General features: G+C 43.1%; 2 protein-coding genes across 3 annotated transcripts in view; one reads left to right on the top strand and one right to left on the bottom strand.

The window, feature by feature from the left end:
* Positions 1-1,931: 1,931 nt before the first annotated feature.
* On the bottom strand, positions 1,932-18,299 carry mettl6 (methyltransferase 6, methylcytidine). The gene is made up of 5 exons (XM_083640659.1): positions 17,899-18,299; positions 15,809-15,943; positions 12,630-12,800; positions 3,375-3,516; positions 1,932-2,346 (listed from the first exon to the last, which is right to left on the bottom strand). The coding sequence occupies exons 1-5, from the start codon at positions 18,181-18,183 to the stop codon at positions 2,192-2,194; spliced, it is 888 nt and encodes a 295-aa protein (XP_083496785.1). The 5' UTR covers positions 18,184-18,299; the 3' UTR covers positions 1,932-2,191.
* A 364-nt stretch (positions 18,300-18,663) lies between these two features.
* The window catches only part of eaf1 (ELL associated factor 1), a 39,586-nt gene continuing 30,716 nt past the window's right edge, over positions 18,664-27,533 (top strand). For both annotated transcript variants that reach the window (XR_014553298.1, XM_083649843.1), the window contains exons 1-2: positions 18,664-18,880; positions 19,912-20,006. Coding sequence is in view for 1 of the 2 variants with exons in the window: in XM_083649843.1 (XP_083505969.1) it covers positions 18,778-18,880; positions 19,912-20,006 (198 nt within the window). In the remaining variant the exon portion in view is untranslated. The remainder of the gene's footprint in view (positions 18,881-19,911; positions 20,007-27,533) is intronic.

A 27,533-nucleotide genomic window follows, 5' to 3' on the forward strand; every position in this document is an offset into this window, starting at 1 on the left:
TACTGAAGCATGACCAATCTTATCTAAAGTTACAGCTGGTTAGTTGGTTTAAATATTTTTTGCACAAATAACAAATCTTTCTTTTTCTTTTTGTAATTGTCGGCTTGAACAGGGTACATAAAAACAGATTTAAAACACACTTGCTCGTTAAACATCAAATTCTGTTTCTATGACTGTGTTTACCTGTATTGTCGGTTTATAGGATAATCTTTTGTCTCTGTAAGATGACTATTCAACAATTTGTCTCTCTCCCTTTGATATTTTCTCATTCGGTTTTGCCATTTCTGCTTTTGTGGTCACTGAAGGCTCAGTGATACACATGACATCAGTGGGTGGCAGTTCATAGAACAGGAAACCATATTTAGAGCATGTTGCTGAGGACTGATCCTTGGCAGCCTTTCTGCTGTCTTTGCTTAAACATGAGTGGCTGAGCAGGTTTCTTTCTTTTGGTAATCTAGATAGGCAATAATGGCAACAACAACAAAAAGTCAAAATCTGCACACAAAAGAACATAAAAATATTCACCTCATCCTTAAAAGACTCACATTAATCCTAATAAAATCACTCCAGGGAAATGTCAAATACACTTCTGGTGTTTACACTTTCTAGTAAATCCCTCTTCAACACCTCAAAGTCTCTCCCCACAGCATCAGGACATGGTCTACACGGCCCATACCTACAGTCTGGAAGTATTCCTACAACTGGAAAATGTCCAACATTTTGAGGCGTCACAGTGAGAATTCCAGACAGAAAGCATGGCTTCGGCAAGAACTGAATCACGACGGGAAAGAGGTAGAGATGCAGGCACGAGCAGAGGGGGGTGTTAGGGGTGCCCGAGCGTAATGCCGTTTCTGCGCTGCGCAGCGCGGAGATTATGGTGCACGATCAAGCGCAGCGAGTGTTTTAGCACCTTAGAGGTGCTTTTCAAAGCTCTTAGCGCAAAGTACTTGTGCGCTGCTGACGATAGGATGCCATCTATCCCCACAGTTTAGCGCTGAAACGCCTGCTTTGGCATGTGGCACGCCTATGCCCAGTACATTTATAACAGGCATGCGCTTGTGCCCGCCCCCAATTTGCATTGCGCACGGCATTAAACGAGCGCAAACACTAAACTACCGCTTTTGCGAAGATAGGGCCCCACGTCTTTTATGTTAAACTTGAGCAAGAATGTTCGAGACGGAGCACTGGGGAACGGAAGAAGATCGAGCTGTCTGGACAAGCAGCTGCATCTGCTAAGCTTATCCCTCCAAGCTAATTCAGGTAAGCTTTGGTCCACTTTAAAGTCATTGACAGCCTATCTCACAGTATGTACATGGCTATGGTGTTTGCTGTAAGCCTAGACAAACGAGTGAATAACGTTCATGAGAAATATTGATGCCCGGAAGCGTTGGTGCCTTAAGCTGTGTTCACACCGAGATATTTATTTTTCTCTCTGTCGCTCGATTCAACCCTTTGGAATCGCTCTGTCGCTGTGTTTAAATCGCTCGTCAACAGGCACAAGAATTGGCGGACATCTGGCTAACATTAGACAGGATGAAAACGCAAATGATGTTTGTCCACTACGAGCCACCGTAGTTGTTTACAAACTAAGCCTATCAGCGTGCTCCTAACGCGAGCTTGTGTATCTATACCAGTAGTACAGACTTCACTTCATGTCAGCTGTCAGCCTGTCAATGCGATTTGTTGCCACACTAATAAACCAGCGGTTTGTTCCAAGCCAGTGTGATCCTTGACTCACATGGCAGCCAATCAGCGTTGAGCAGCAAGCGACTTTTGCCAGCGTAATTTCGCTCGAGTTGGGATATTTCATCTCGGTCTCTGTCGCTCGGATGCCCAGCGATTTTTCTCCCGGGCGAATATACGCTCAATCGCTCGTTTGCATTGACTTTGTATGTAAACTCGATGCCAGCGAAAAACTTTGGTCGGTGTGAACGCACCTCAGTTGAGGTAAATTATTTATCCAGTGAAGAGTTTTGCTGAGTTGCTGTTCAGATAGGGGAAAGAGTTATTCTCCTGCTGGTCTTGGGGATTCAAACTGGCAACCTTTCGGGCAACGAGTCCCCTTCACGAATATTTAGGCTACCAACGAATCCATCCACTGGAACAATGAATGCATCCGTTGGGTCCAAGTTCAGCCAGATGACCTTTTGTGATTTCTGGGGTGACGAGCGGTGGGAGGGGCTCAGTGACATCAGGAGCTCTGTGATTGGCCAGGCTTGGTGAACTTGCTCTGCAGGAACACCCTGGGGACACAAAGCCCCTCCTTCTTGTTGACGGTCTCTCTCAGGACGTAGTCGTTGGCCGCAGAGCGAAGACCCGCCCCCTCAAACAGATCAGCCAGCAGCTCTGAGAGGAGATAATAACAGCCGAGGGAGATGTTTAGGGAGAGGGGAAACAGACAGCAGGGTGGAGTAGAGCTGGCCATATGGTTGAAATCAATATCATGATCATTAAATGCTTTTTCTTCTCTTGATCAAATCAAGTCAAGTTTATATGTACGTAGCCCTAATTCACAGGCAACTCTCAAAAAGGGCTTCACAGAAAATAGTCTAACTAGATCTAACTAAACAAATTCAATAAACAGAAACTGAACATATAGAGCAGGCCCGTAGCCAGGGTTTGAGAAATACCGAGGTCATTTTCGCACGGCGTGGGGGGTCCAGGGGGGGCTGTGGCCACCCGGTTAGAAAATGTTGTCCATTTTAAAGTACAATGCTTCAATCTGGTGCACTTTGAGAGCAAAAGTAAGAGGCTAGATCTATAAAGAACTACAGACATCATGTTAGATTAATATCCTCTTTACTGTGCTGTTGCTTTAAAACGATACAAAAAATAAATGTCTCCCAATATAATATAATTTATATTCTGCATACAGGTCACATGGCAGAATACTGCTCAATTAAATACAATGGCCCATCTACACAAACATCACTTACAGGGGAGTTACTTACCCATTCACTTCAATAGAACTGTCCCCAAAGTCTAGCCTAGAGATGCATCTAGCCTAGCATCTAGAGATGCAGACGCGCACCCGTGAAGAAATTATTTCAGTGAGTGTATCAATCCTTTTTGGGTCTGAGTTTTCAATATAAAACTTGGTGGAATGATTTCTGTGAGTGTATTAGTACTTTTTGAACATTTTCAGCGCATTTTAACAATACTGTGATAATACTAATAATATATAAAATATCCCAAAATTACTAAATGGTTCCACTGAAAGACGATATACGATAATAATATTGAATCACTGCCCAGTCCTAGGTTGGAGTTTGTGTAGTTTGTCACCTTCCCAGCTACCAACATTTCTATTTTCCCATTGAAGAAAAAAAGAAACCATTCAAATGAAGGGAATGGACGACCAACTTTCCACTGACCTTTGGAGAAGAAGTAGGACCTGGTGCCGTCTTGGCGGACGTAGAAGTTTTCTCCCAGCTTGTTTCCAGCCTTAAAGCGCAGCATGGCGTGGTCGAACAGGCCGTAGTCTCTGAACAGGACCACACCTCCGGGCTTAAGCACCTGGGTGAATTACAGGATCGTTACATCACGCCATGAGAATCAGCTTGCATTAAACACCTGGGTGCGTTACAGGATCGTTACATCACACCATGAGTCGAGAATCAGTTTGCATTAAACACCTGGGTGTGTTACAGGATCGTTACATCACACCATGAGTCGAGAATCAGCTTGCATTAAACACCTGGGTGTGTTACAGGATCGTTACATCACACCATGAGTCGAGAATCAGCTTGCATTAAACACCTGGGTGCGTTACAGGATCGTTACATCACACCATGAGTCGAGAATCAGCTTGCATTAAACACCTGGGTGTGTTACAGGATCGTTACATCACACCATGAGTCGAGAATCAGCTTGCATTAAACACCTGGGTGCGTTACAGGATCGTTACATCACACCATGAGTCGAGAATCAGTTTGCATTAAACACCTGGGTGCGTTACAGGATCGTTACATCACACCATGAGTCGAGAAACAGCTTGTATTAAACACATGGGTGCGTTACAGGATCGTTACATCACACCATGAGTCGAGAATCAGCTTGTATTAAACACCTGGGTGCGTTACAGGATCGTTACGTCACACCATGAGAATCGGCTTGTATTAAACACCTGCGTGCGTTACAGGATCGTTACATCACACCATGAGAATCGGCTTGTATTAAACACCTGCGTGCGTTACAGGATCGTTACATCACACCATGAGAATCGGCTTGTATTAAACACCTGCGTGCGTTACAGGATCGTTACATCACACCATGAGAATCGGCTTGTATTAAAGACCTGGGTGCGTTACAGGATCGTTACGTCACACCATGAGAATCAGCTTGTATTAAACACCTGGGTGCGTTACAGGATCGTTACGTCACACCAAGAGAATCAGCTTGTATTAAACACCTGGGTGCGTTACAGGATCGTTACGTCACACCAAGAGAATCAGCTTGTATTAAACACCTGGGTGTGTTACAGGATCGTTACATCACACCATGAGAATCAGCTTGTATTCAAGAACAGGGTGGGATGTTACCACCAGACACCAGTCATATGTTGGTCAATCTGATCTTCACCTGTGGTGTCACAACCATCGCTGGTCTTATTGGTGAGATAGTGACAGTGGCCAGCTGGACATTTAATGTACATACAGTACCTAGTAAAACACATAATCTACACACATACAGGGCTGGTCACTTAGCATTTTCAGAAGGAGCACGTGTGCCCCTAAGTTGAAAAAACTAGGAGCACAAAAAGAATTTTAGGGGCATGATAAAAAATGTATTAAATAATGCGTTTCTCCTTAATAAAGGGATATTAGGAGCATTCAACGTTATCTGTTGCGGTGGCTTCTGTCCCGCTAGCGCTAGCTTCTTCAGCTAATGATAACGTTACATCTTCGTCTTCACCACCGTCTGAAGCTTCATTTTCTCCCACATTCGCCCGTCTAAAATAATGCTTAATGGTAGAGATGCACCGATTGCCATTTTCTTGGCCGGTTCCGATTTTTGAATAGTCTGACTTGCCGATACCGATTTTGGCCGATTCCGATTTTATTTCTAAGAACAATAACTGACGGGTTATTTTTTGAAGTTATTTTTTTTTTTTTTTACTTTGCTTTATTAATAGAAAATTAAGATTCATGTCACATTTCTTATCATTTGCATGAGGTAGGACGATCTCACTCAAAAACATCTAAAAATAAAAGTGTTCCAGGTTACTGGACAGAGCTTTTCTTTTTTGTGTAAATATAATGAATATAAAACAATTAATTCCAGTATATCCCACAGCTATCATGCATTTACTTTTCCAAAAGAAAAAAGGTGCAACAGAACAGGGGCTCCAGATGGAAAGTAGCCTATGGCTAAATCTGTTACAAAGCATCTCTTCCCCTATGGGGTTTAATGTTTTTTTTGTATATGTCCCTGCCAAATAAACTAATAAAATAAAATAAATAAACGTCAAAATGTTATCCATGGACAAGGAGTTTATAGCCTATAGGTCTGGAGAGGAGGGTGAGGTCCGCCCACTTGTCTGCAGCCAGGTACTGTTGGGTCTGGAGCCCAGAGCTTCGAAGCCATGCCCACTCTACAGTTGTGGATTTGGCTGTTCTTGAGTAGATGAGGAAATGAGTTTGAGTTGACTCAGTTTGAATATCAGAGTTTACACACAGAGTCCGTTTTTTTAAATCCGCCATCTGAAAAAAAAATCATCGCGCACAGAAAACCTTGCACACTGGTCCAATGCGTTTTATTATTATGTTCGTCGTTCTATTCGCAATACGAAACAAATAGTCCTCTCCTGTATCCACGTTACAACGTGACTGACATAGCAGCAGCAGCTGATCTGCAGCAGGCAGCGGTGATGTGGACAGCAGCTGGTAGTACCTTCACTTTAGCCTGGGTAAACCCATCCCCCACGTGACCTGCTCTCAGACCTGTTCTCAGTCACTATGGTCTGGATTCCCACCATTGTTAAACGATTTCCTGCGGTTGTTGGCCCCCCCCGATAGACCGCTCCATTACGCAACCGTCATCCAACCAGCTTTGTGCACAGAGCACATGCGCAGTGCAGCAGATGGCGTCATCGCTCTGCGACCTTTGTTGTTAGCAAGCGAGCTAACACTTTTCATTTCAGTACTGCTAGCACGCAAATGGTTACAACCAGCTACAAGAAGAGAGAACATCGCGTGACGGTGGTCAGGGAATGAAAGAGGAACTGTCTACACGGACCCAAACCTCGATCCCTGCTGCAGATGGCCGCAGACCTGGAGAGATATTTGTGGCTGTGAAGAACAGTCATCATCTATACAGCTGCTGCCAACCTGATGAGGAAACAGGCGTGCTTGTTATGCTGGACACTGAATGCCAGACTGCAGACTTCATCCTCCAGTGCTGTTCGCCTCAGGACTTGAAGGCCTAACGTTGTACCATGGACTGTATACATTCTGTGCTAATAATGCTAGCATGCTAACATCCTTTTCACACACACACACTGAATATACCGAAATGCTAGATTTGATCATGGACTTAACGCAAATGTTATTCAAAAACGGCCGCAGTCATAACGGTAAGGTGTGTTTGACCTAATTGAAATATTAACGTTAATGCCCTCACATTTCAGCGTGGTTACAGATAAACCTATTTAACGCTAGCTAGCTACAGTAGATTTTTGGAGGCGTTAATGTGAATGTCATGACGTAGTGAGCGTAGTATTATACTGTATATTATACATAATCCAGATGTAACCTAGCTATAGCTAGACGTTAAGAGGTTAGCGTGAATGCGACTGAGACCTGACATTACTGGCTTGATATCATATTCCAGATGCAACCTAGCTAGATAAGCTCCACACGGCTGTATGAGTAGCTACAATCAAATGTATCAAGCCTTGATATCATATTCCAGATCCAACCTAGCTAGCTAGATGTTAAGAGGTAGGAATATACCGAAATGCTAGACTTGATCGTGGACTTAATGTGAATCCAAAACGGCCACACTCATAACGTTAAGGTGTGTTTGACCTAGCTAGAAATATTAACGTTAATGCCATCACATTTCAGCGTGGTTACAGATAAACCTATTTAACGCTAGCTAGCTACATTACTGGCTTGATATCATATTCCAGATGCAACCTAGCTAGATAAGCTCCACACGGCTGTATGAGTAGCTACAATCAAATGTATCAAGCCGATATCATATTCCAGATCCAACCTAGCTAGCTAGATGTTAAGAGGTAGGAATATACCGAAATGCTAGACTTGATCGTGGACTTAATGTTAATCCAAAACGGCCACACTCATAACGTTAAGGTGTGTTTGACCTAGCTAGAAATATTAACGTTAATGCCCTCACATTTCAGCGTGGTTACAGATAAACCTATTTAACGCTAGCTAGCTACATTACTGGCTTGATATCATATTCCAGATGCAACCTAGCTAGATAAGCTCCACACGGCTGTATGAGTAGCTACAATCAAATGTATCAAGCCGATATCATATTCCAGATCCAACCTAGCTAGCTAGATGTTAAGAGGTAGGAATATACCGAAATGCTAGACTTGATCGTGGACTTAATGTTAATCCAAAACGGCCACACTCATAACGTTAAGGTGTGTTTGACCTAGCTAGAAATATTAACGTTAATGCCCTCACATTTCAGCGTGGTTACAGATAAACCTATTTAACGCTAGCTAGCTACATTACTGGCTTGATATCATATTCCAGATGCAACCTAGCTAGATAAGCTCCACACGGCTGTATGAGTAGCTACAATCAAATGTATCAAGCCGATATCATATTCCAGATCCAACCTAGCTAGCTAGATGTTAAGAGGTAGGAATATACCGAAATGCTAGACTTGATCGTGGACTTAATGTTAATCCAAAACGGCCACACTCATAACGTTAAGGTGTGTTTGACCTAGCTAGAAGTTAAGAGGTTAGCGTGAATGCGACTGAGACCTGACATTACTGAAGTGAATACAAGTGACCTATATTTTTCAATCCTGTCTTTGAATAAAAGTTGTACATTGTGTTATGCTTGAAAACCATGTCTTTGCTCCCTTATGTGTTCACAATTACAACAAATCTGTATGGTTTATCTGTTGGCATTAAACCGTGGTATTTCCTTGGGTGATATTCCATATTTGTCATTAAACCTAGCTGTTCACATAAATTTGCAATGATGATCGACCACGTGAGATATCACAAGTAGCCTACTTTTATTAAAAAATAAAATGCAAAGAGAGGTTTCCTTCTCTAACTATTGGTGCGTTCACAAAATATTTACACGAGATTTTTTTTATAAATAATAATCAATAACGTGGATAATGATGACATCTGCAGCTGCTGGACGAGAGACAGAAGAAACTACGAACGAAGATTGGAGCAGAGGAGGACATGACTACAGAGAAACTTAACCGACCAGCACTCTGCTTCAATCAATGAATGCTTATAAAGCCTAATGTTACTGTAGCCTGGATGACGTCAGCTAATGCTACCCAGCCTTCCAGCGTTTATCTTCCATAATGCATTAAATCATAATCACAATGCGAAGACATTAGCTGATCACCACAGAGCTGCACAGACAAGTTTATCAGATAATTTCGCCGTAAAATGTGTCCAGGTGATCAGCTCTGAAGCCCCCCCGGCTTGTATGGTCCGCTAAAATCCGATTTCGATATAGGTGTTATTTTGATCAATATTGTATAGCTGGCTAGACAGAGGAGTTTATCTGGAATCAGTGTGACAAGATCCCTGCTGCTAGCTTGTCTGCCTTTCTGTGTCAGAGTATCTAGCTACATTATCTGCATTACATGCTACACCATGCAAATATATTTCGATATAATTCAAACAATTAGCCCACTGTACTACTGGACTGTGTATTGCTGTGAATAAGTTAGATTTGATTGTGTAAAGTGTATCAGCTTTAAATATCCAATATATACAGCATTAAACAAACGACCAGCAGCATTCAAATGTGCAAAAACGTTATATTTATTGAAATGTGGTGATCTCATGTCACATTACATAATGTTATGCCCAAATGGTCTACTGCCCAGAAGCGTCACTTTACATGTTTGGTAGGGAATTATTTTAATTATGTTAAACCAGCGTTTATCTTCCATAATGCATTAAATCATAATCACAATGCTATGAAGACATTAGCTGATCACCACAGAGCAGTACAGACAAGTTTATCAGATAATTTCGCCATAAAATGTGTCCAGGTGATCAGCTCTGAAGCCCTGGCTTGTATGGTCCGCTAAAATCCGATTTCGATAACGCTAGGTGTTATTTTGATCAACAGACCTCAACCTCAACAGCTGTTTTCACTTGAATTTCCTCACGTAGTTGCATAGCCATATAGCTAGCCAGCTAGTAGCTAGCTCGGGAGCTATGCTTTAGAGAGGCCAAATGCTAACGGCTAGGTAGTGCTAAGCCGCTGCAGCTGTTACACGTCATTGACAAAGACGCACTCTCTGATTGGCCGATCACGGCAGGACTGATGTTGGCAGTCACGCCGTCACTCATTGGCTGCGGGGTGGCTGCGGGTCTGCGCGGGTCTTTCAATCGCCCCAGAAATCGTTGTGAATGGCCCGGAGTCTAGACGCTAGTGACTGGGAACTGAGAGAGCAGGTCACGTGGTGGCTGGGTTTACCTAGGCTACCTTCACTTCGCCAAGCCTGCTGTGTTGCGCTGTGGCCGGGGAGAGAGAGGGGCCGGTGAGGTGAAACGAGCCGCTCAGACTGGAGTGGACTCCAGCCGAGCGGGACTCGGCAACGTACCCTCCCCTCCGCGGCTTATTTTCAACTTGCATGAGTGTGACAAACTGTAACATTTCCACAATGAGGAGGACATGCTGGCGTGTGTTTCCTTTTGGCTGCTTGGGGAGCGCGCACGTCACGTGAACGCGTGCATCGTGCAGCTGCAGGTAATTGACCAAAAAAAGGGGAAAGCCGACCGGCGCACAGAATCGGCTATGTGGACTCCCTCTCTCACAGTCTCTCTCTAGTTTAGTTTCCGCTGTGTTGCCTTCAAGTGAACTGCGACAGAGGCTCTCAACTTTAATGCCGATTTTTAACGCTCTGAAAAAATAAATATATATATTGAAGGTCGAATTCTGTACTCGCACACGTGCCCCAAAAGGCATTTTACAATTCGCACTGTTCTATTTTTAGTCGCATATGCGAGTAAAACGGGCGCAGTCACCAGCCCTGCACACATAATCTACTATGGATGGAACAGAAGTCCCTCAGTTAGTATTGCAGCATGGCAGGTAGTGCTGAAACAATTAGTTGATTAATTGATTAGTCAATCAACAGAATATATCATTTTTGATAACTGATTAAAGGAGAATTTCGGTTTTTTTGAACCTGGACCCATCTCCTGGCATTAATTATGATTTGGCCACTCACCCAGCGATCTCCGCGGCGTTTCTGGCAGTCCTAGCGTTGTTTTGAGATCAATAGCGTCCAAGTCAGTCGTAAAATGGAGCTGATTTGGGGCCAAGTGTGAGCCTGTCCTTCCTGCATCTAAATAGCTATTTTTATTCCCGTTTTCGCCGCATATCGCCATAATCTGATCCGTCAACATCCACCATAGTGATATTTCCCCCCAGGCTATTTCCTGGTCTCTCCCAGGGACCAAATTACCTCAAACGTGATCTCGGTCACCAAGTCTCGTGAAGTCCCGCGATACTTTCCTGCCGACTGGTCAACTACAGGTCGGATGCTTTGCGGTGGTGGTTTTAGCGTAACCTATGTGGGGTTTGGCGTAACCTATGTGGGATTCGAAATAACGAAGGTTATGCCAATGGCGATATGCGGCGAAAACGGGAATAAAAATAGCTATTTAGATGCAGGAAAGACAGGCTCACACTTGGCCCCAAATCAGCTCCATTTTACGACTGACTTGGACGCTATTGATCTCAAAACAACGCTAGGACGGCCAGAAACGCCGCGGAGATCGCTGGGTGAGTGGCCAAATCATAATTAATGCCAGGAGATGGGTCCAGGTTAAAAAAACCCGAAATTCTCCTTTAATTGGTTTAGTCATTTATCAAGTAAAAACAGCAACCAACATTTGTTGGTTACAGCTTCAGAAAATGCTAAGATTTGCTGCTTTTCTCTGTTTCATATCATTATAAAATGAATACTTTGGGGTTTATTTGCTGCTGCATTTCATTTCTCTCTAGCCTTCAGAGAGAGCAGACGTGTGCACGCCTTTGATTTTTTTTTTAAGCTAACATTCCCCCATTGGTACTTTGTCTGAAGCAAGATTTAGAATGCTGGAACTTACTGCCTTTATCACTGGGAGACAGAATCAATACTATCAATAAAAAGTGACAGAAAGTTGATAATACTTTCATGTCTTTTGATCAGCTAATGCTCAATTTTAATATCCCCCTCTCTCATTTTGTTCCATTTCTACACACATTTCCCATCACAATCACCCAGCTCTCTTTTAGACTCTATTTTGGCCGTTTAAGCTAAATACTTTGTGGCAATCAATATTTAAGACCTTGTCAGATGTTTTGGAAGCACCCATAGAACCTTCTGGTACTGCTGCAGTATTTAGTAGTTCCACAAGAGTTACATCTTAGTCGCCAGGCATAAAATATGATAGCTTTTGCATCTCTTTTAGCCAGACGACACTGGAAGGATAAATTCCCTCCAACTATTTGCGACCCTATTCTGTATGCTACGGTACAATGGGATGGGCCTCTGTAGGAGCAGAACATTGGGGGGGGATACTATCTTTATCCAACTGCTATGCAATTCTTTTGTATATTACTTTAAATTCCAATATAAAAAATTTGAGCCAAAAAAAATACTTCCATGCATTTCCATCTGTCCCTGTTCACACAGGGCTGGGACCCCGGGTCTCTCTGGTTTCTCATCCTACCCCTGTGTGAACCTGTCACCTCTGCTCTGTCACCCTGCCCCTGTGTGAGCCTGTCACCCCGGGTCTCTCTGCTCTGTCACCCTGCCACTGTGTGAGCCTGTCACCCCGGGTCTCTCTGCTCTGTCACCCTGCCCCTGTGTGAGCCTGTCACCCCGGGTCTCTCTGCTCTGTCACCCTGCCACTGTGTGAGCCTGTCACCCCGGGTCTCTCTGCTCTGTCACCCTGCACCTGTGTGAGCCTGTCACCTCAGGTCTCTCTGCTCTGTCACCCTGCACCTGTGTGAGCCTGTCACCTCAGGTCTCTCTGCTCTGTCACCCTGCACCTGTGTGAGCCTGTCACCTCAGGTCTCTCTGCTCTGTCACCCTGCCACTGTGTGAGCCTGTCACCCCGGGTCTCTCTGCTCTGTCACCCTGCACCTGTGTGAGCCTGTCACCTCAGGTCTCTCTGCTCTGTCACCCTGCACCTGTGTGAGCCTGTCACCCCGGGTCTCTCTGCTCTGTCACCCTGCCACTGTGTGAGCCTGTCAGCCCAGGTCTCTCTGCTCTGTCACCCTGCCACTGTGTGAGCCTGTCACCCCAGGTCTCTCTGCTCTGTCACCCTGCCACTGTGTGAGCCTGTCACCTCTGCTCTGTCACCCTGCCACTGTGTGAGCCTGTCACCTCTGCTCTGTCACCCTGCACCTGTGTGAGCCTGTCACCCCAGGTCTCTGCTCTCTCACCCTGCTGATGTTCTCTAGAGCGAGCCTCATCTTCTCGGGGTGGATGGCCGACAGGACGAAGATGAGCGTGACCACGTCCACGCTGCCCTCCAGCACATTTTCCCTCAGGTCGTCTCTGGTTAGATCACACTGGAAGGCGCTGCAGCGCTCAGGCCGGTACAGAGAGTTCTGCTGTCAACACAAAGGAAAAAATAGCTTCATCAGTATTCGCCACCATTTTCCCCCCTAAGATTAAACCTAGCCCTCCGGGGGAAGGGACTCAGGGCTGCAAATACAGACATCGATTATTTTTTCAATTAGTCATTTTGTATGTAAAATGTCCAAAATAATGGTTAAAATTGTTAAATGCCTTGCTTAAGGGCACCTGAACTATAGTTTTTGAGGAAGGGGAGAGAGAAGCAGCAGTAGCCTGGAATTTAGGTGGCTCGCTTGTGACAAGACTGCCGGGTCGAATCCCCGTACCAACTGAGAATGGAATGAGTAACATTCTCTTTCAACAGCTACTGTTGAGCTGCTCTTGAGCAAGGCACTGAACCCCCACTTCCTCCAATGGAGCTGCTCAGTGACCAGCAGTAGAAGACTGTGGTTGTACTGGGCAGCTCCCAGCTGTTTAAGTGTGGTACCTATGTGTGAATGTGACGCAAGGCATCAATGTAAAATGTTACTTTCCCCAGAAAAATAAAGGTAAAATATAGCCGCTGCGGGGTCCAAGCTTCCGGTGACTTGGGGGGTATATGTCAGATAGTGCACATTTATTCAGACTTGGTATGTGCACAAGTAAACAAAGTTTGGTTGAGATCCGGTGACCTGACGGTTTCCAAGCAGTACTAGTAGTAGTAGTAGTAGCAGTAGTAGTAATAGTAGTAGTAGTAGTGTTGGTAGTAGTGGGAGTGGTAGCAGTAGTAGCAGCAGAAGTACTAAAAATAGTAGTAGTAGTAGTAGCAGCAGCAGCAGTAGTAGTGGTGGTTGGCTGTTATAGCGCCACCATCTGGTGGATTGGTGTAATTTTTTCCTCTGAGTAGTGGGTGATGTCTTGAAACTATGTGGAAAGTAGGGCTGTGGCGATTCACTTATCTCCCGATTCGATACTATCACGATTCTTGGGTGCCGATTCGATTTATATTGCGATTCTTAAGTATTGCGATTCTACGATTATTGCGATTCGATATTACGATTTATTGCGATTTTTGTTTATTTTTTTCTTTTCTTTTTTCAGTTTGTTTGCTTTTTTACACTAGATTAGAACATGGGAAAAGTTGAATCATACACTAGAGAGACTGTATATTATATCATGAGTAGGGCTGGGCGATATAGTTAAAAACAGGGGTGGACTGGGATCATAATTCAGGCCGGGCATTAGATACCAAGCAGGCCAGGCCGATATGGGCCGACGCGCGTGAAATTTGGGCCGTTTGAAGCCCAATTTGGGCCGTTTGAAGCCAGATTTGGGCCGTTTGAAGTCCAATTTTACAATGAGATGCACCCACTTAACCCTGAAGTGTAATTATTACTTCAGACTAACTAATAAAGTAATAAAACCACTAGTAAACCAGTAGGCGGCGTCTGGCCTGCTGTTCAGTGAGTGGCCTGACTGCAAGCACCCAAAAAAAAAAAATTTTTTTTTTTTTTTTGCGATTATCGATTCTGGAATAAAAGATCGATTAAAAAAATCGTGACATTAAAAATCGCGATACTTAGGTGAATCGATTTTTCCCCCCACCCCTAGTGGAAAGGTGGGTGATGTGGGGCGTATGGTTTCTGAGATCCACACACTTTTAGGGCAGGAAAAGAACAAAAGCAAATACACACAAGTTTAGACATTTATCATTTCAAAACGGCTTCACGTATCCAAAATCCTTTAATAACGTTAGGTCGGGGTAGTCCATAGATGACCCAGAAAAAGTTTTGTGTGATTTGGCCAAACGGTCTAGGAGGAGCTCGCAAAAGTAGGTTTTTGATCAAATTCAAAATGGCGGAAAATCTACCAGACAGAAATGGGCGTGGCCTAGTAGGTTAGATGCATGATGCTCCAGGGAAACCAGTAGATGTGGAATTTTGATTCTACAGCTCGTGGTTCAGAAGTTATGGACCGACAAACGTGAAATTGGCTGTTATAGCGCCACCATCTGGTGGATTGGTGTAATAGTCCATAGATGACCCAGAAGAATGTCCGTGTGATTTGGCCAAACGGTCTAGGAGGAGTTCGCAAAAGTAGGTTTTTGATTCAAATTCAAAATGGCGGAAAATCTAGGCACATGCAAATGGGCGGGGCCTATATGGATAGATGCGTATTGATCCAAGGAATCCAGGAGAAGTGAAATTTTGAGTATAGGACACACGGTTCAGAAGATATGGACCATAACGCAAAATGGTCTGTTATAGCGCCACCATCTGGCCGATATGGGTCATTTTTTGTTTCTGAGTAGTGAGGCACATTTACAATCTATGTGCCCAGTCTGGCTACACTGAGCATTACAGTTTCTGCTGTACATACAGTTTTACCAGAGAAGAAGAATAAAAATAATCAGAACAGATACAATAGGGATCCACGCACTTCGTGCTTGGACCCCTAAAAATAATCAGAACAGATACAATAGGGATCCACGCACTTCGTGCTTGGACCCCTAAAAATAATCAGAACAGATACAATAGGGATCCACGCACTTCGTGCTTGGACCCCTAAAAATAATCAGAACAGATACAATAGGGATCCACGCACTTCGTGCTTGGACCCCTAAAAATAATCAGAACAGATACAATAGGGATCCACGCACTTCGTGCTTGGACCCCTAAAAATAATCAGAACAGATACAATAGGGATCCACGCACTTCGTGCTTGGACCCCTAAAAATAATCAGAACAGATACAATAGGGATCCACGCACTTCGTGCTTGGACCCCTAAAAATAATCAGAACAGATACAATAGGGATCCACGCACTTCATGCTTGGACCCCTAAAAATAATCAGAACAGATACAATAGGGATCCACGCACTTCGTGCTTGGACCCCTAAAAATAATCAGAACAGATACAATAGGGATCCACGCACTTCGTGCTTGGACCCCTAAAAATAATCAGAACAGATACAATAGGGATCCACGCACTTCGTGCTTGGACCCCTAAAAACCACAGAGGGTAAACAATGTGATGGATGGATGGATGATAGATGGATTTCTTACCTTGACAAACTCCACAGCTCGTGGTGAGAAGTCACAGGCGTAAACAAAGACGTTGAGATCTTCCTCCAGCAGAGGGAAGATACAGTTTCCAACCCCACAGCCGGCCTCCAACAGCACCAGCCTCTGGGACTCAAACTGACAGCCAGGGAAGACAAAGCCATGGGATGATCTCAAATATCAGTTCAACACTTCATTTTAAAGGAAGGATCTGGTTCACCTGTTGTTATTCTCACAATCATCAACATACACAGTAGAGGAAAAAAGTTGAAATTGTATTTACTTGTAGTACTAGGCCTACTTGATGGATTATCTACCGTATATGCCAAAATGTTCAGAATACGAGGGATCAGCCGAGCATAATTTGGTAAACAAACCGCGTCACTGGGGGAAAACGGTATAGTAATGGGACGGACCCTATGGAGCCAGCCTGAGTGCTCACTCTAGCCCCGGCTGTGCGATGGACAATTTAAAAAACTGTGACAGTTAGGGTGACCAGATGTCCCGCTTTGTGCGGGACTGCACAGCATTTTCATGATTTTTCACGCGTCCCGCAAATTGAGAAGATGTCCCGCATTTTGGACGAGAGAGAGAGAGAGAGAGAGAGAGAGAGGGAGCGCGATCAGACCAAGGCAGAGAGAGAAATAGAGGGAGAGTGGGGGAGAGAGATAGACCGAGAGACAGAGGGAGAGGAGGGGAGAGAGAGCGTGCACACCGCTGCTCTTGTCTGCAGCACACACTGTGGCTCGAGAGATGTGCAGCGCACGGTTAACTTCACATAGTGCAGCCTGAGAGATGTGTATTCCCAGTAACTAGTAGCAATAATAACAATACCAATAGCCAAATACTTACCATACTAATGATAATAGCTACGACCCATATTAATACAACAGTGCATCTTTGCACAAAGCTCTCAAGTGTTGTATAACTGGCACAATTGAAGACAGCCTCAAATCTTTCTCAACAGCTGCTACAGGCTATTTGCAACGGGCAATTATAAATTCCATTCTAAGCTGTGCTCTTATTGTGATGTTAGTTAATGTTTTGTTCAGATGAAGCTAGCCTACTATGGTTCTACTTCAATACCTATATGGTTCAGTAGTATATTGCTCTACTAGAAAAGTCTGACTAACTTTAATGTTTTCGTGTGTGGAAGGCACACACCTGCCATGTGTTTAATCTGTACATGAAGCCATGACTTGAATCCCATGTCAGCAACCTGTCTGGTCTGTTTTATTGTAGCCTACACATTTTAGTCAGATCATTTATGTTTTTATTTGCAGATTGTGTGAATCAACCAGAGGGCAAAGCATAGAGAGGGGTGAATAGAAATGTATATTTTTTGTAAGTTAGAAAATACAGTAGGCTATATCTAAATTTTAGACTGCCTCAAATCATCGGTAGCGTGTCCCACATTGTCCCACACAAACGTACTCTTTGTCCCACATTTGGTTTGCTGGGATCTGGTCACCCTAGTGACAGTTCACACAACTTTACCACGACATGCATATATTATACATCAGACTCTTCAGCTACTTCTCATTCTCACTCAGAATGTCAAAATATAAGCGATGTCATGTATAGTTTGAGATATTAAACATTTGTTTGGCACAACGCATAGTTAACTGCTGCGGGCTTCCGCATTTCTGGGGGATTTGTTGTGACATCACGCTGATTCGTCCTATAGTCTACCTAATTTGTGGGGTTGTGGGGTTGCTTAGGACAAAATCAAATAAACAGCACATCTAATAAGAATTGTTCCTCATATTTGTATGGCTCACATTCAATTTAGGGCGGGGTGATAACTTAAATCGATATAATTTATCGTCTTTCAAATCATACCGTGGAGATATTGTGATTTGGGGATATTATGGTGACACACAATTCCACTGTCTAAACTAATGACAACAAGCACATTTAAAACGGACAGGTGTGGTATGAATATTATTTGAACATTTTTCAGTTTTGTTTGACAACATCATACCTAATTACCATTTCGGGCCCCTGTTGTCCAATGGAGATGATATGACTAATGATTTGATTACTTAACATGCAAACGTTTGTTTGGGAACCCGCTGAAGAATCCTCCTCACCTCTCGGCACGCTTTGAGCTCTTCAAACTCTCTGGTGGTCCAGTGTCTGTCCTTGAAGAAATTCGTGGCGTTTCTTTTATAGAACAGATCCCAGTTTTTCTGGGCTTCCTTCTCCAGCTTCATCTGCTTGAAGGCGGACACCAGCACCCTGTCCCCGGTGAGTTTATCTCCCTCATCACGGGTTAAAACTCGAGCGGTGTCGCTTTTAGTTTGTCCGGGGGCACAGGATTTCGACCCATCTTCAGGAGGTGCAATGTCGGTACCAAAACCTCTATTTCTCGGCATGGTGAAACCTCGTTTTGCCCAAAATAGCTTGGAAGATTACGTTTTGCTGCTTCCCTGTTTTGTCTTATATCATCAGTTCCAATCCAGCGGGAAAGCAGACACTTTTTAACACTTGACAGTATGTATTTGTATCACGAATGACGCCAATACCAGTATTATCTTAATATTTTTGACTGAAGCGACATCTTGTCCGTGATGTAAATTCTTCCGTATGGGAATTAGGATGGTCGCGCGCATAGATAGTATAGTCGCGCGTGATGCCATCCTTATCGTTGTTCCTTACACAATGAAAATAATTATAATAATTTGTTGTTATTTACATGTGGTTGATTAATCAACTAAATTTATTTAATTATAAAAAAGCAGAGATGCCAATATTTGTTTTTCGTGAAGCACATCGGTGATATTTGAAAGATGGACCATAACAGGAAGAGGTGTGGCCGAGGGAATGGATGTTTTGCTAACAGTTAGCCAGTAGGCTAACTTTGTGTTGCAGTTGACTTTTTATTGTGTTCTCTCTACCTTTGCCAAGTTCACTTCGGCTCTTCTGAATATTTTATATAAATGTGAATCTTAAACCGTTTAAACGGAGACATGAACGGGAGTACGAATCCGCTGCTGGATAAAGAGGAGCATGTTTTGAAGCTCGGGGAGAGCTTTGAGAAGAGGCCAACATCTTCCTTTCACACCATCAGATGTAAGTGTGACAGAGCCGCAGTGCGGTACAGCCGTGTCTCCCAAACAATGCAGATATTGTTAGCTAACTCTTTTGGAGTAGTAATTAAGAGGGACAGGCATGCTGTCTCATAAGCTAGCCACTTAACGCTACAATTATTGTTGATCTCTCATTTCTTTTTTTTCCCTCACCACACGTTTTTTGTGTGTGCCAAGTGTACTGAAGAAGATTAGGGCCACGTGTGTGGGGAAAAGTATTTGAGTTTTGATCCTAATTTCAGAATTCTCAGAACAAGATCAGATTTTAAAATAGAAGTACCGTAAATAACATCAGAACTTCAAATACATGTCATTCACATGTGGTTCTAATCATCTTCTGTACTAATGTGTAGAGTACTTTACTGGATTAATCTGAAGACCAAATAAGGATATGTATAAGAATAACAGTTGAATGTTGACCTCACTGTTTTTAAGGACCTAATACTAACTGCCATCTTATGCCATCATCATCCCATATACTTCAATTAGCACTTTAAAGTGTAACTGACCCCCAAAACACTTTTTTTCAGCTTTTAACCAATATGACTTTGGGGGTGGTGTGTGAAGAATTCTGGTCAAAATTTCCACATTTGAGACCAAACTGTTACCATTGTACCATTTGTATCATTTTCAGCAGCATAAGTTCTCTCTATGGGGGTTGAACACTGCTTTTTTTGTGCCCTCAAATGAATGGGATATTTGTTACATTGTGACGTCACGGTGGGTTTAGCACGCGCCCCACTCATGTGAAAAATAGTTTTTTTCCCCATTGATTATTACTGTAGTGACCGCATAGGGTGGCTTGCCCACCTCCTTCCCTCTGAGAGACTTGACCGGGAGACTTGACTGGGACTCAAACACTTGAGACTACTTGACTTGGACTCTAGTTGAAAGACTTGGACTTGCCTTGGACTTGCAAAAAATGACGAGCATTTCTGTTATATGGCAACAATTCTTCCATTAAAGTGATATCTTTTCAACATGACTTTTTCTACTCATGTCTTCCCTTTGCAGATGACTTCAAACCAGCGTCTATTGACACAAGCTGTGAGGGGGAGTTACAAGTTGGGAAAGGAGATGAAGTCACCATAACATTACCTCACATTCCTGTAAGGCTTCCTTTCTGCTTTATGTATTCACCTGAACTTATGTTCATACGCGGGGGTGGGCCAAATTCTTCCGGGTCGTGTTAACACAGCAAGCAAGCGGAGTATCCACTGTTAGCCACGTCAGATAACGTTATCGTCGACAATGACGAGCACTTTCTTGTAAAACATACTCGGACTCCAACAAAGAAAGCTTCAGATGGTTTTCTCTCCTCCGAGCCCAGCGAGAGCCACACATTAACGCAATTCCCTGGAATGCGAGAATTAACGAGCCAGTTACAATGGCATTGCATTCTTAGACATTGCCATTTGCTTTTATTTGGTATGTTACATACGATTGTCTAAATTGTTAGTTAATTCAGAGTTAGATGATATTGGAGCAGCCGGCCTTTTTCTTTTTCTTTTTTTTTAGCCGGAAGTCATCACACGACCACACAACCGGGTCAAATGGGCGTGGCTACATAAGGTGAATTCACTTCCCGTTAAAAGTTTGTACACGTCACACGCTAAAGACATCCAAACTATGAGACAACACAAAAGGAATTATGCAGTGACCAAAAAAGTGTGAAACAAATCAAAACTATCTCTCACTATTTATAATATATTTGTCTAAGAAACAAATTTCAAGCATTTAACCAGAAGCCTTTAGATCAGAATGCTTTGAGAGAACGAAGAACATAGAAGATTCAATCGGGGGTATTCAAAACTTTTGACTGGTAGTTAGAATTGGGTCGGTATAAAAAAAAAATCTAACCGGTTTGATATTTTCCCAAAAACCAATCCGGACCGGTACACAAAATTTTACCACTAGGTGTCACACTTGACTAAGCAGCTCCTACTGAATGTAAAATACTGAGATTGAAAGAGCCCATGAATGAAAGTGTTGCGCCTCCAGTCCACTTGGTTGCAGTAATGCACCTCTAAGCTGGTTTAGCGTGTCACTTTCCCCTATGTATGACCGATGACGATTATTATTTTTATAGGTGCTCCGATCGATCGAAACGCGATTGGAATCGGCCGATATTGGCTCTATCGGCTTTGATCGGCGTTCTCAAAATAGCCGATCAAAGCCGACCGATCAGATGCATTCCAGACAATTAACTAGGCATTCCAGACAATTAACTATGTATTCCAGACAATTACCTATGCACACTTAAAATGACTTGACTCCTGACTTCGCACCGTGAAGAGACTTAACTGTGAAGCGATAAAAGGAGCGACTAAAAAGTAGCGATAGGCTGTCTTGCAGGAAGAATGAGTGGGCAAGATAATTTAACGGCTGTGCAAAGAAGGCAGCCAAACGCCATGTTTAGACGACAACAGTCTCTGCATAAAACTGCAAACTGGCGTTGCGTTCCCACGCTTGATTTTGCGTTTATACACAGCTGCAAAAAACTCAGAGCAGCGTCAAGTGAGCCAGAATAACGTTGAAAGTTCTGGTTAAAACCTTCACAATAATGGTAATTAAATAAACTAATAGATGCATGTTGCAATTTTTTTTTCATATAGAACACAGACAACTAAAAGTCAATTTTAACACGTAGTGAGTCGACGGCCCTGATTTTTATTATGCCTCCGCCGACGATAGCCAGGCCGAAGGCATTATGGATTCGGGTTGTCCGTACGTCCATACGTCCGTTCGATGTTCGTTAACGCAATAGCTGAGGAACGCCTTGACGGAATGTCATCCAATTTGCCTCAAACATCGACTTGGACTCAAGGATGAACTGATTACATTTTGGTGGTCAAAGGTCAAAGTTCAAGGTCACTGTGACCTCACGAACGCCATTCTCAAGTTCGTTAATGCGATATCTCACAAACGCCTTGACGGAATTTCTTCCAATTTGGCTCAAATGTCGACTTGGACGCAAGGATGAACTCATTAGATTTTGGTGATCAAAGGTCAAGGTCACTGTGGCCTCTCGAACACCATTTTCATGCTTGTTAACAATATCTCAGGAAAGCCTTGATGGAATTTGTTCAAATTTGCCTCAAACGTCCACTTGGACTCAAGAATGAACTGATTAGATTTTGGTGGTGAAAGTTCAAGGTCACCTCACGACCGCTCGTTTCATGCTCTTTAACGCGATATCTCAGGAACACCTTGACGGAATTTCATCAAATTTGCCTCAAACATCGACTTGGACTCAAGGATGAACTGATTACATTTTGGTGGTCAAAGCACAAAGGTTAAGGTCACTGTGACCTCACGAACACCATTCGCAAGCTCGTTAACATGATATCTCAGGAAGGCCTTTACGGAATTTCTTCAAATTTGCCTCAAACGTCCACTTGGACTCAAGGATGAACCGATTAGATTTTGGTAGTCATATCAAAGTTCAAGGTCACTGTGACATCACGACCGCTCGTTTCATGGTCGTTACCACGATATCTAAGGAACGCCTTGACGGAATTGCATCTAATTTGCCTCAAACATCCGCTTGGATTCAAGGATGAACTGATTACATTTTGGTGGTCAAAGGTCAAGGTCACTGTGACCTCACAAACACCATTTTCAAGCTCGGTAACGCCATATCTCAGTAATACCTTGACGGAATTTCTTCACGTTTGGCTCACGTCTGGACAGAAATGGATGTCGACTGCTCACTTGTTGGCAGAGGCATATAACCGCGTGCGGTCATTCTAGTTTACTTACCCAGTTATAAATTACAGTTTTTATTTTGAAGGTAAAAATGCCCAGCTTCCTCTATTCTGTCTATTTCTATCGGGCTTGATTTAGCTTTGTAGGATTAAAGTTTAAATGAAGTTTCCACACGATAGAGTGACACAGAAGTCAGAATGGTAATAAACTGCTCCAGATTGGATTACAGAATAAAAACAAAGTAAAGCACCATAAAAAATACCTGTTTTCTTTGCAGCACAATTGGGACTTGAGGAAATACATCTGGCCGTGAGTTGTCTTCAATTATTTAATGCGGGAGTGATTAATTAATATGTGTGACGTTAGTAGCGGGCACTTAACGCAGATTACCGGTATGTGTTTTTGGCAAATCGTTATCATGTTTGTTGAATGCCAATGCGATTAATTGTGCCATAAGGGTGTATTGGGCTAGTACAATGCTCCTATATTGTCTATCATTGTCTTCCATGGCAAAGGGGGGCTGTGTTGTCACCTGAATTGCGTTTCACCACTTTATACGGCGGCAGTAAAGGGCGGTGTTATCAAAGAATTCCACTCTGGGACCTGTTTTCACTTTTTTGCATTTTCAGGCCCCAAGAACGCCGTTCCCGTGTAAAAGGAAGGCACTAATGCTAAAAAAGTTTGCCGTTTTATGCAGGGAGCGTTGCCTTGTAAACAGGGCCAAAGTTTGCAGTTTTTATTAATTAATTGCAATTTAATTTAATTGGCGGGCGTTTGAGCCATTTCAAAGAATAAAGTGGATGTTTTCACCCGGGGTCTATTTAGCTGTTGCACACATTCCGAATGCACCGCCCACGAGGTCCATGGTTGGTCAATTCATATGTCTGTCACGGACCCTTTTTTTTGTCTTGGGGTGGGCGTTAACCACTTTTGAGAGTTGTGTTCCAGACGTAGATATCATCTACGGCTGACACTGCGAGACTACCTCTCCACAGCTGCCCACCTCAGAGCCCCCTCCCCTTCCATTGACTGTCCCTTCCTCATATACAGCTGCCCACCTCAGAGCCCCCTCCCCTTCCATTGACTGTCCCTTCCTCATAGACTGTCCCATCTATCTCTGCATTGCCATGCCATCTGTGAAAAGGTGCCTGAATGTTGCACATGTGTGAATAGTGAAAATCACCTGTGCCTGAAAGATGATCCCAGTCAATTACCGTAATTTCCGCACTATAAGCCGCACCGGAGTATAAGCCGCAGCAGCAAAATTGCCTGTTTGTTACATATATAAGCCGCACCGGACTATAAGCCGCAGGTGTTTTAATGTTTTTTTTTTTTTTTTTTTTTTTTATTGTGTTTTAATGTTTAATTACCATATGTAAGGGTTCATGCACAGAGGGGATTGTCGGGAAAGAGATGGCTGTTTGAGGAAGCTCCCATTTATTAACATTTCAACAAAACAACATAACACAACACCACCTTTGTTTTTTTTTACAGTGCACACAGTGTCCGCGGTGTGGTGAAAAGAGGGCAAGAGAGGAAATTAAAACAGAAGTGGATTTATAGTTAGAAAGAGTGCTAAAGAAGAGAGATTTTTTTTTTTTTTTTTTTTTTTTTTCTGAAAAAATCCATAGATAAGCCGCACCGTTATATAAGCCGCAGGGCCAAAAAACGGGGGAAAAGCCGCGGCTTATAGTCCGAAATTTACGGTACTGGGAACTGTCTGAAAGGGCCTTAATATTGGGCGAGTCTATGAGCCTACCTATTAAGCAAGTTAAAGCCCCATTCAGTAAGTTTTCCAAGTTTTACTGTTGTAGAAACTGCGCCCTCTGGGTCCAATAGTATCGATAACGATATCGCCGTTCAAAGTCAACAAAACACAGCGCCAGAAAGCTCTATGTACATGTTGTGACATCGGGTACTCACCACGTGATGAAATAATAATCCATAGTTCCGTGAAACATCATTTTCGTAGCAAATCCGAATCGAGTTACTTCCTTGTTTTTATGAACACAGCGCTTCCGCTGTACAGCGCATGCGAGCATGCTTTTCTTTTTTCTTTTTTCTTGCTACGGGACGTGGCAGACAAACTGCATAGTCCCAGTGCTGGCCAATGGAGGGCGGTGTGGGATAAATAAAGACGAGGGTCTCCCTGTTACAAGTCAATCTACCATGTCCTGTGACTAAAAAGCTGTTATATTACAGTAAAAAATGTCAAAAATCTTACTGATTGGGGCTTTAACGTTAACTAGAATGATGGGGGGTCTTTCTACTGGAGGTAACCCAAACCCATCTCTTAACCTAACTAGTCCTTGAGCCAAGACCCAAAAAATCACCAATGCGGCTCAACTGGGTGGGCAATTTCTAGTTGTGTTTTCTGACTTGCTATATGTCCTGTTCATAGTTTAGCATGATAACCATTGCGGACTGGTAGCTTAGTGGTAGTTATCATGCGTTGAAATATGTGGATATTGTCACACGCAAATTGTCGTACATTCATATCAACAACTTTTGAACCTTAAATTGTACAGAGACACATGAACCCACTTGTCTGCATAATTCAAGCATGGGGAATTGATTGGAATGGTTATTTTAATCATTCAAAACTTTCCATATATGCTTAAATGGCCTTTTATTGCAATATCTTTTTAAACAAAACTGTCTAGTAAATATCCCCAATTTGTAAGGTTGTACTGAAAAACAGCATGCTTCTAATGGCTATACTAATGGCCAACATTCTAAGCTTTAATTTGAGTGGTAATATATGGTTGTAGCTGGTAATTTATGGTTGTAGCTCTAAAGATAAAGTCAGGAACATAATTAAGGCTATATCTATGATGCTATGCCACTGTACAGGTAAAGATTGGGGATAACTCCAGTCAGACAGACTGAGGTGTGAATTGGTGGATACTATGCAGAGAGTTCCCCAAACTTTTGTAGTAGCCAGTCAGATTGAGAAAGTAGCCGGATCATGTTCACGGCGTTTGTTCCAGTGTTCCTTTTCCCAATTAATAAACAAACCTCAAATATGTATCCATGAGTGTGACAATTGAAATAATACAAATAAACATTCTTATAAAGGCCCAATGCTCAATTTAATTATAAATAAAACAATAAAACAATATCCATATTGCAAAACACAAACAGGCAATGTATATTTTTAAGAACAAAGAAAAGACTAATAACTGTATGTTTCCCACAGGATTTGGAGAGATTGTGGTAGGTGGACCTTGCTTGGACCCTCTTGGGGGGTTCGGGGGGCCATGCCCCCTGTAAGAAAAATTTGTACATTTGAAACTAAAACGCATTATTCTGGTTCACTTTGAGAACCAATTTAAGAGGCTAGATCAGGGGTGGGCAATTATTTTTCATGGGGGGCCACATGAGAAACCCAGATTGTTGCCGGGGGGCGAACAAATATTGTCACGCTGTAACCCAGGAACTTTGATGATAGAGAGGACCACAAAAAAATGTCCTCGCTCCCAGAGGGCCGGATTTAGCTGAGGGTTGGGGGCCGAACGGCACCGGCGCAGAACAATTTAGGGCATTTGAAGTCAGGTTTAGAGGAATAACTCATTTTAAATTAACAGTTGTGATGTCATTATTCAGTCTAAAACACCAATATTTGATCCTTTTCTCACTCACTCCTATGTCACCACTTGCTCTCCCTGCAGGGCTTGAAATTAACTTTTTTGACCACCTGCCAATATGGCTGCTAGAAGTTAACAGCCAATTAGAATTTCCACTAGCCAAAATGTTTTTCTTGAAATAAACCAGAATATGAGTGGGTTCATTTAAAGGTCCCAATTCGTGCAGCTGTAACCTCTTAAAAACGTGTGTCTCTGGTCCATAAAACATGATTCTGGATTAATCTGTCGAAAATATAGCAACCCCGTTTGTTGTGACGGAGTTCTCACTTCCTCATCTGGTCGCTTCCCAAGAATGGCCTGTTTCTATAATATATTCAGAACTAACAGTTCCCATTGGCCGCTGAGGGAGAGCCCGCCCCAGGCTCCCAGCGGCCAATCAGATCAGCGTCTGTGGACCAGCACGCTAGGTTGCGAGTTATCGTTAACTTAACGGTACTACGCTAAAGAGGACATCTCAAAATGCCTAGACTTACCGAATGCACCGCTGCAGTTGCTGGATCACGTACAGTTGGCGTCGCTCCAGCTAGAAGTGTTAATTTTGTGGCTATAGACTAAATGGTGCAGGTAGCTTGTGTGAGAGGGACCCGCGCAGTATGCAGGATGAAGCTAGTGACGTCGAAATTCCCCCAGATTCCCCTCTGGGCAAACGACGCGTTTGGGGGTGTGGCTTGGAGGAGACTGCTTGAGAGAGCTGTATAGGGACAAATCCAACTGTGGCAGTTCTGAGCGTGTGACCACTCATTACAGGGAGGGCTGACAGCAGTATATATGCATTTACAAGTAAAAACAGCTTTTGCACGGAATGGGACCTTTAAGGATAAGTATCAGTAAGTGGCCTGGGATTCTCAAAGCCTGTGTTGAGTGTCACACGAACAAAAATGCACTCTGGAAGTTAAATAAATCCAAAACCAACAAGTTAATTATTTACATTTTTACTTCAATGTAGAACAGTCATTTCTTACACATGAGATTACTTTTAGCCTTTTAGTCATAAAGATTATTGAAAGATATTGCATATTCCAGACTGAAATGTTATAACAGAAGTGGAGTATTGGCCAGAATGACATGAACATTTTGACACTTATTCAGCGGGTATCTTGTATGTTGCATTCGGGTGCACTGTAATTTTATTTATTTGTTTAATCTATAAAGTAACCGTTAGGCCAGAGGCCAGTAGGCGGAGAAATGACCGACTACCAGGGCTTGGGGAACTCCCTGCTATGGTGGTGTGCATTGATGGAGACCACACCAGGAACTTCAACGAATAAAGATATAAAATAC

This window comes from Poromitra crassiceps, assembly GCF_964638095.1.
Source record: "Poromitra crassiceps genome assembly, chromosome: 1".
NCBI classification, from domain to species: Eukaryota; Metazoa; Chordata; class Actinopteri; order Beryciformes; family Melamphaidae; genus Poromitra; species Poromitra crassiceps.

What these genes read in the sequence shown, in the direction of transcription:
- mettl6 (XM_083640659.1), bottom strand. Translation starts at nt 18,183, where the DNA reads ATGCCGAGAAATAGAGGTTTTGGTACCGACATTGCACCTCCTGAAGAT. An exon ending in AGCTCAAAGCGTGCCGAGAG is followed by an intron (nt 15,944 to 17,898) that starts GTGAGGAGGATT and finishes CCTGGCTGTCAG; the next exon opens with TTTGAGTCCCAGAGGCTGGT. An exon ending in CTCTAGAGAACATCAGCAGG is followed by an intron (nt 3,517 to 12,629) that starts GTGAGAGAGCAG and finishes TAATTCACCCAG; the next exon opens with GTGCTTAAGCCCGGAGGTGT.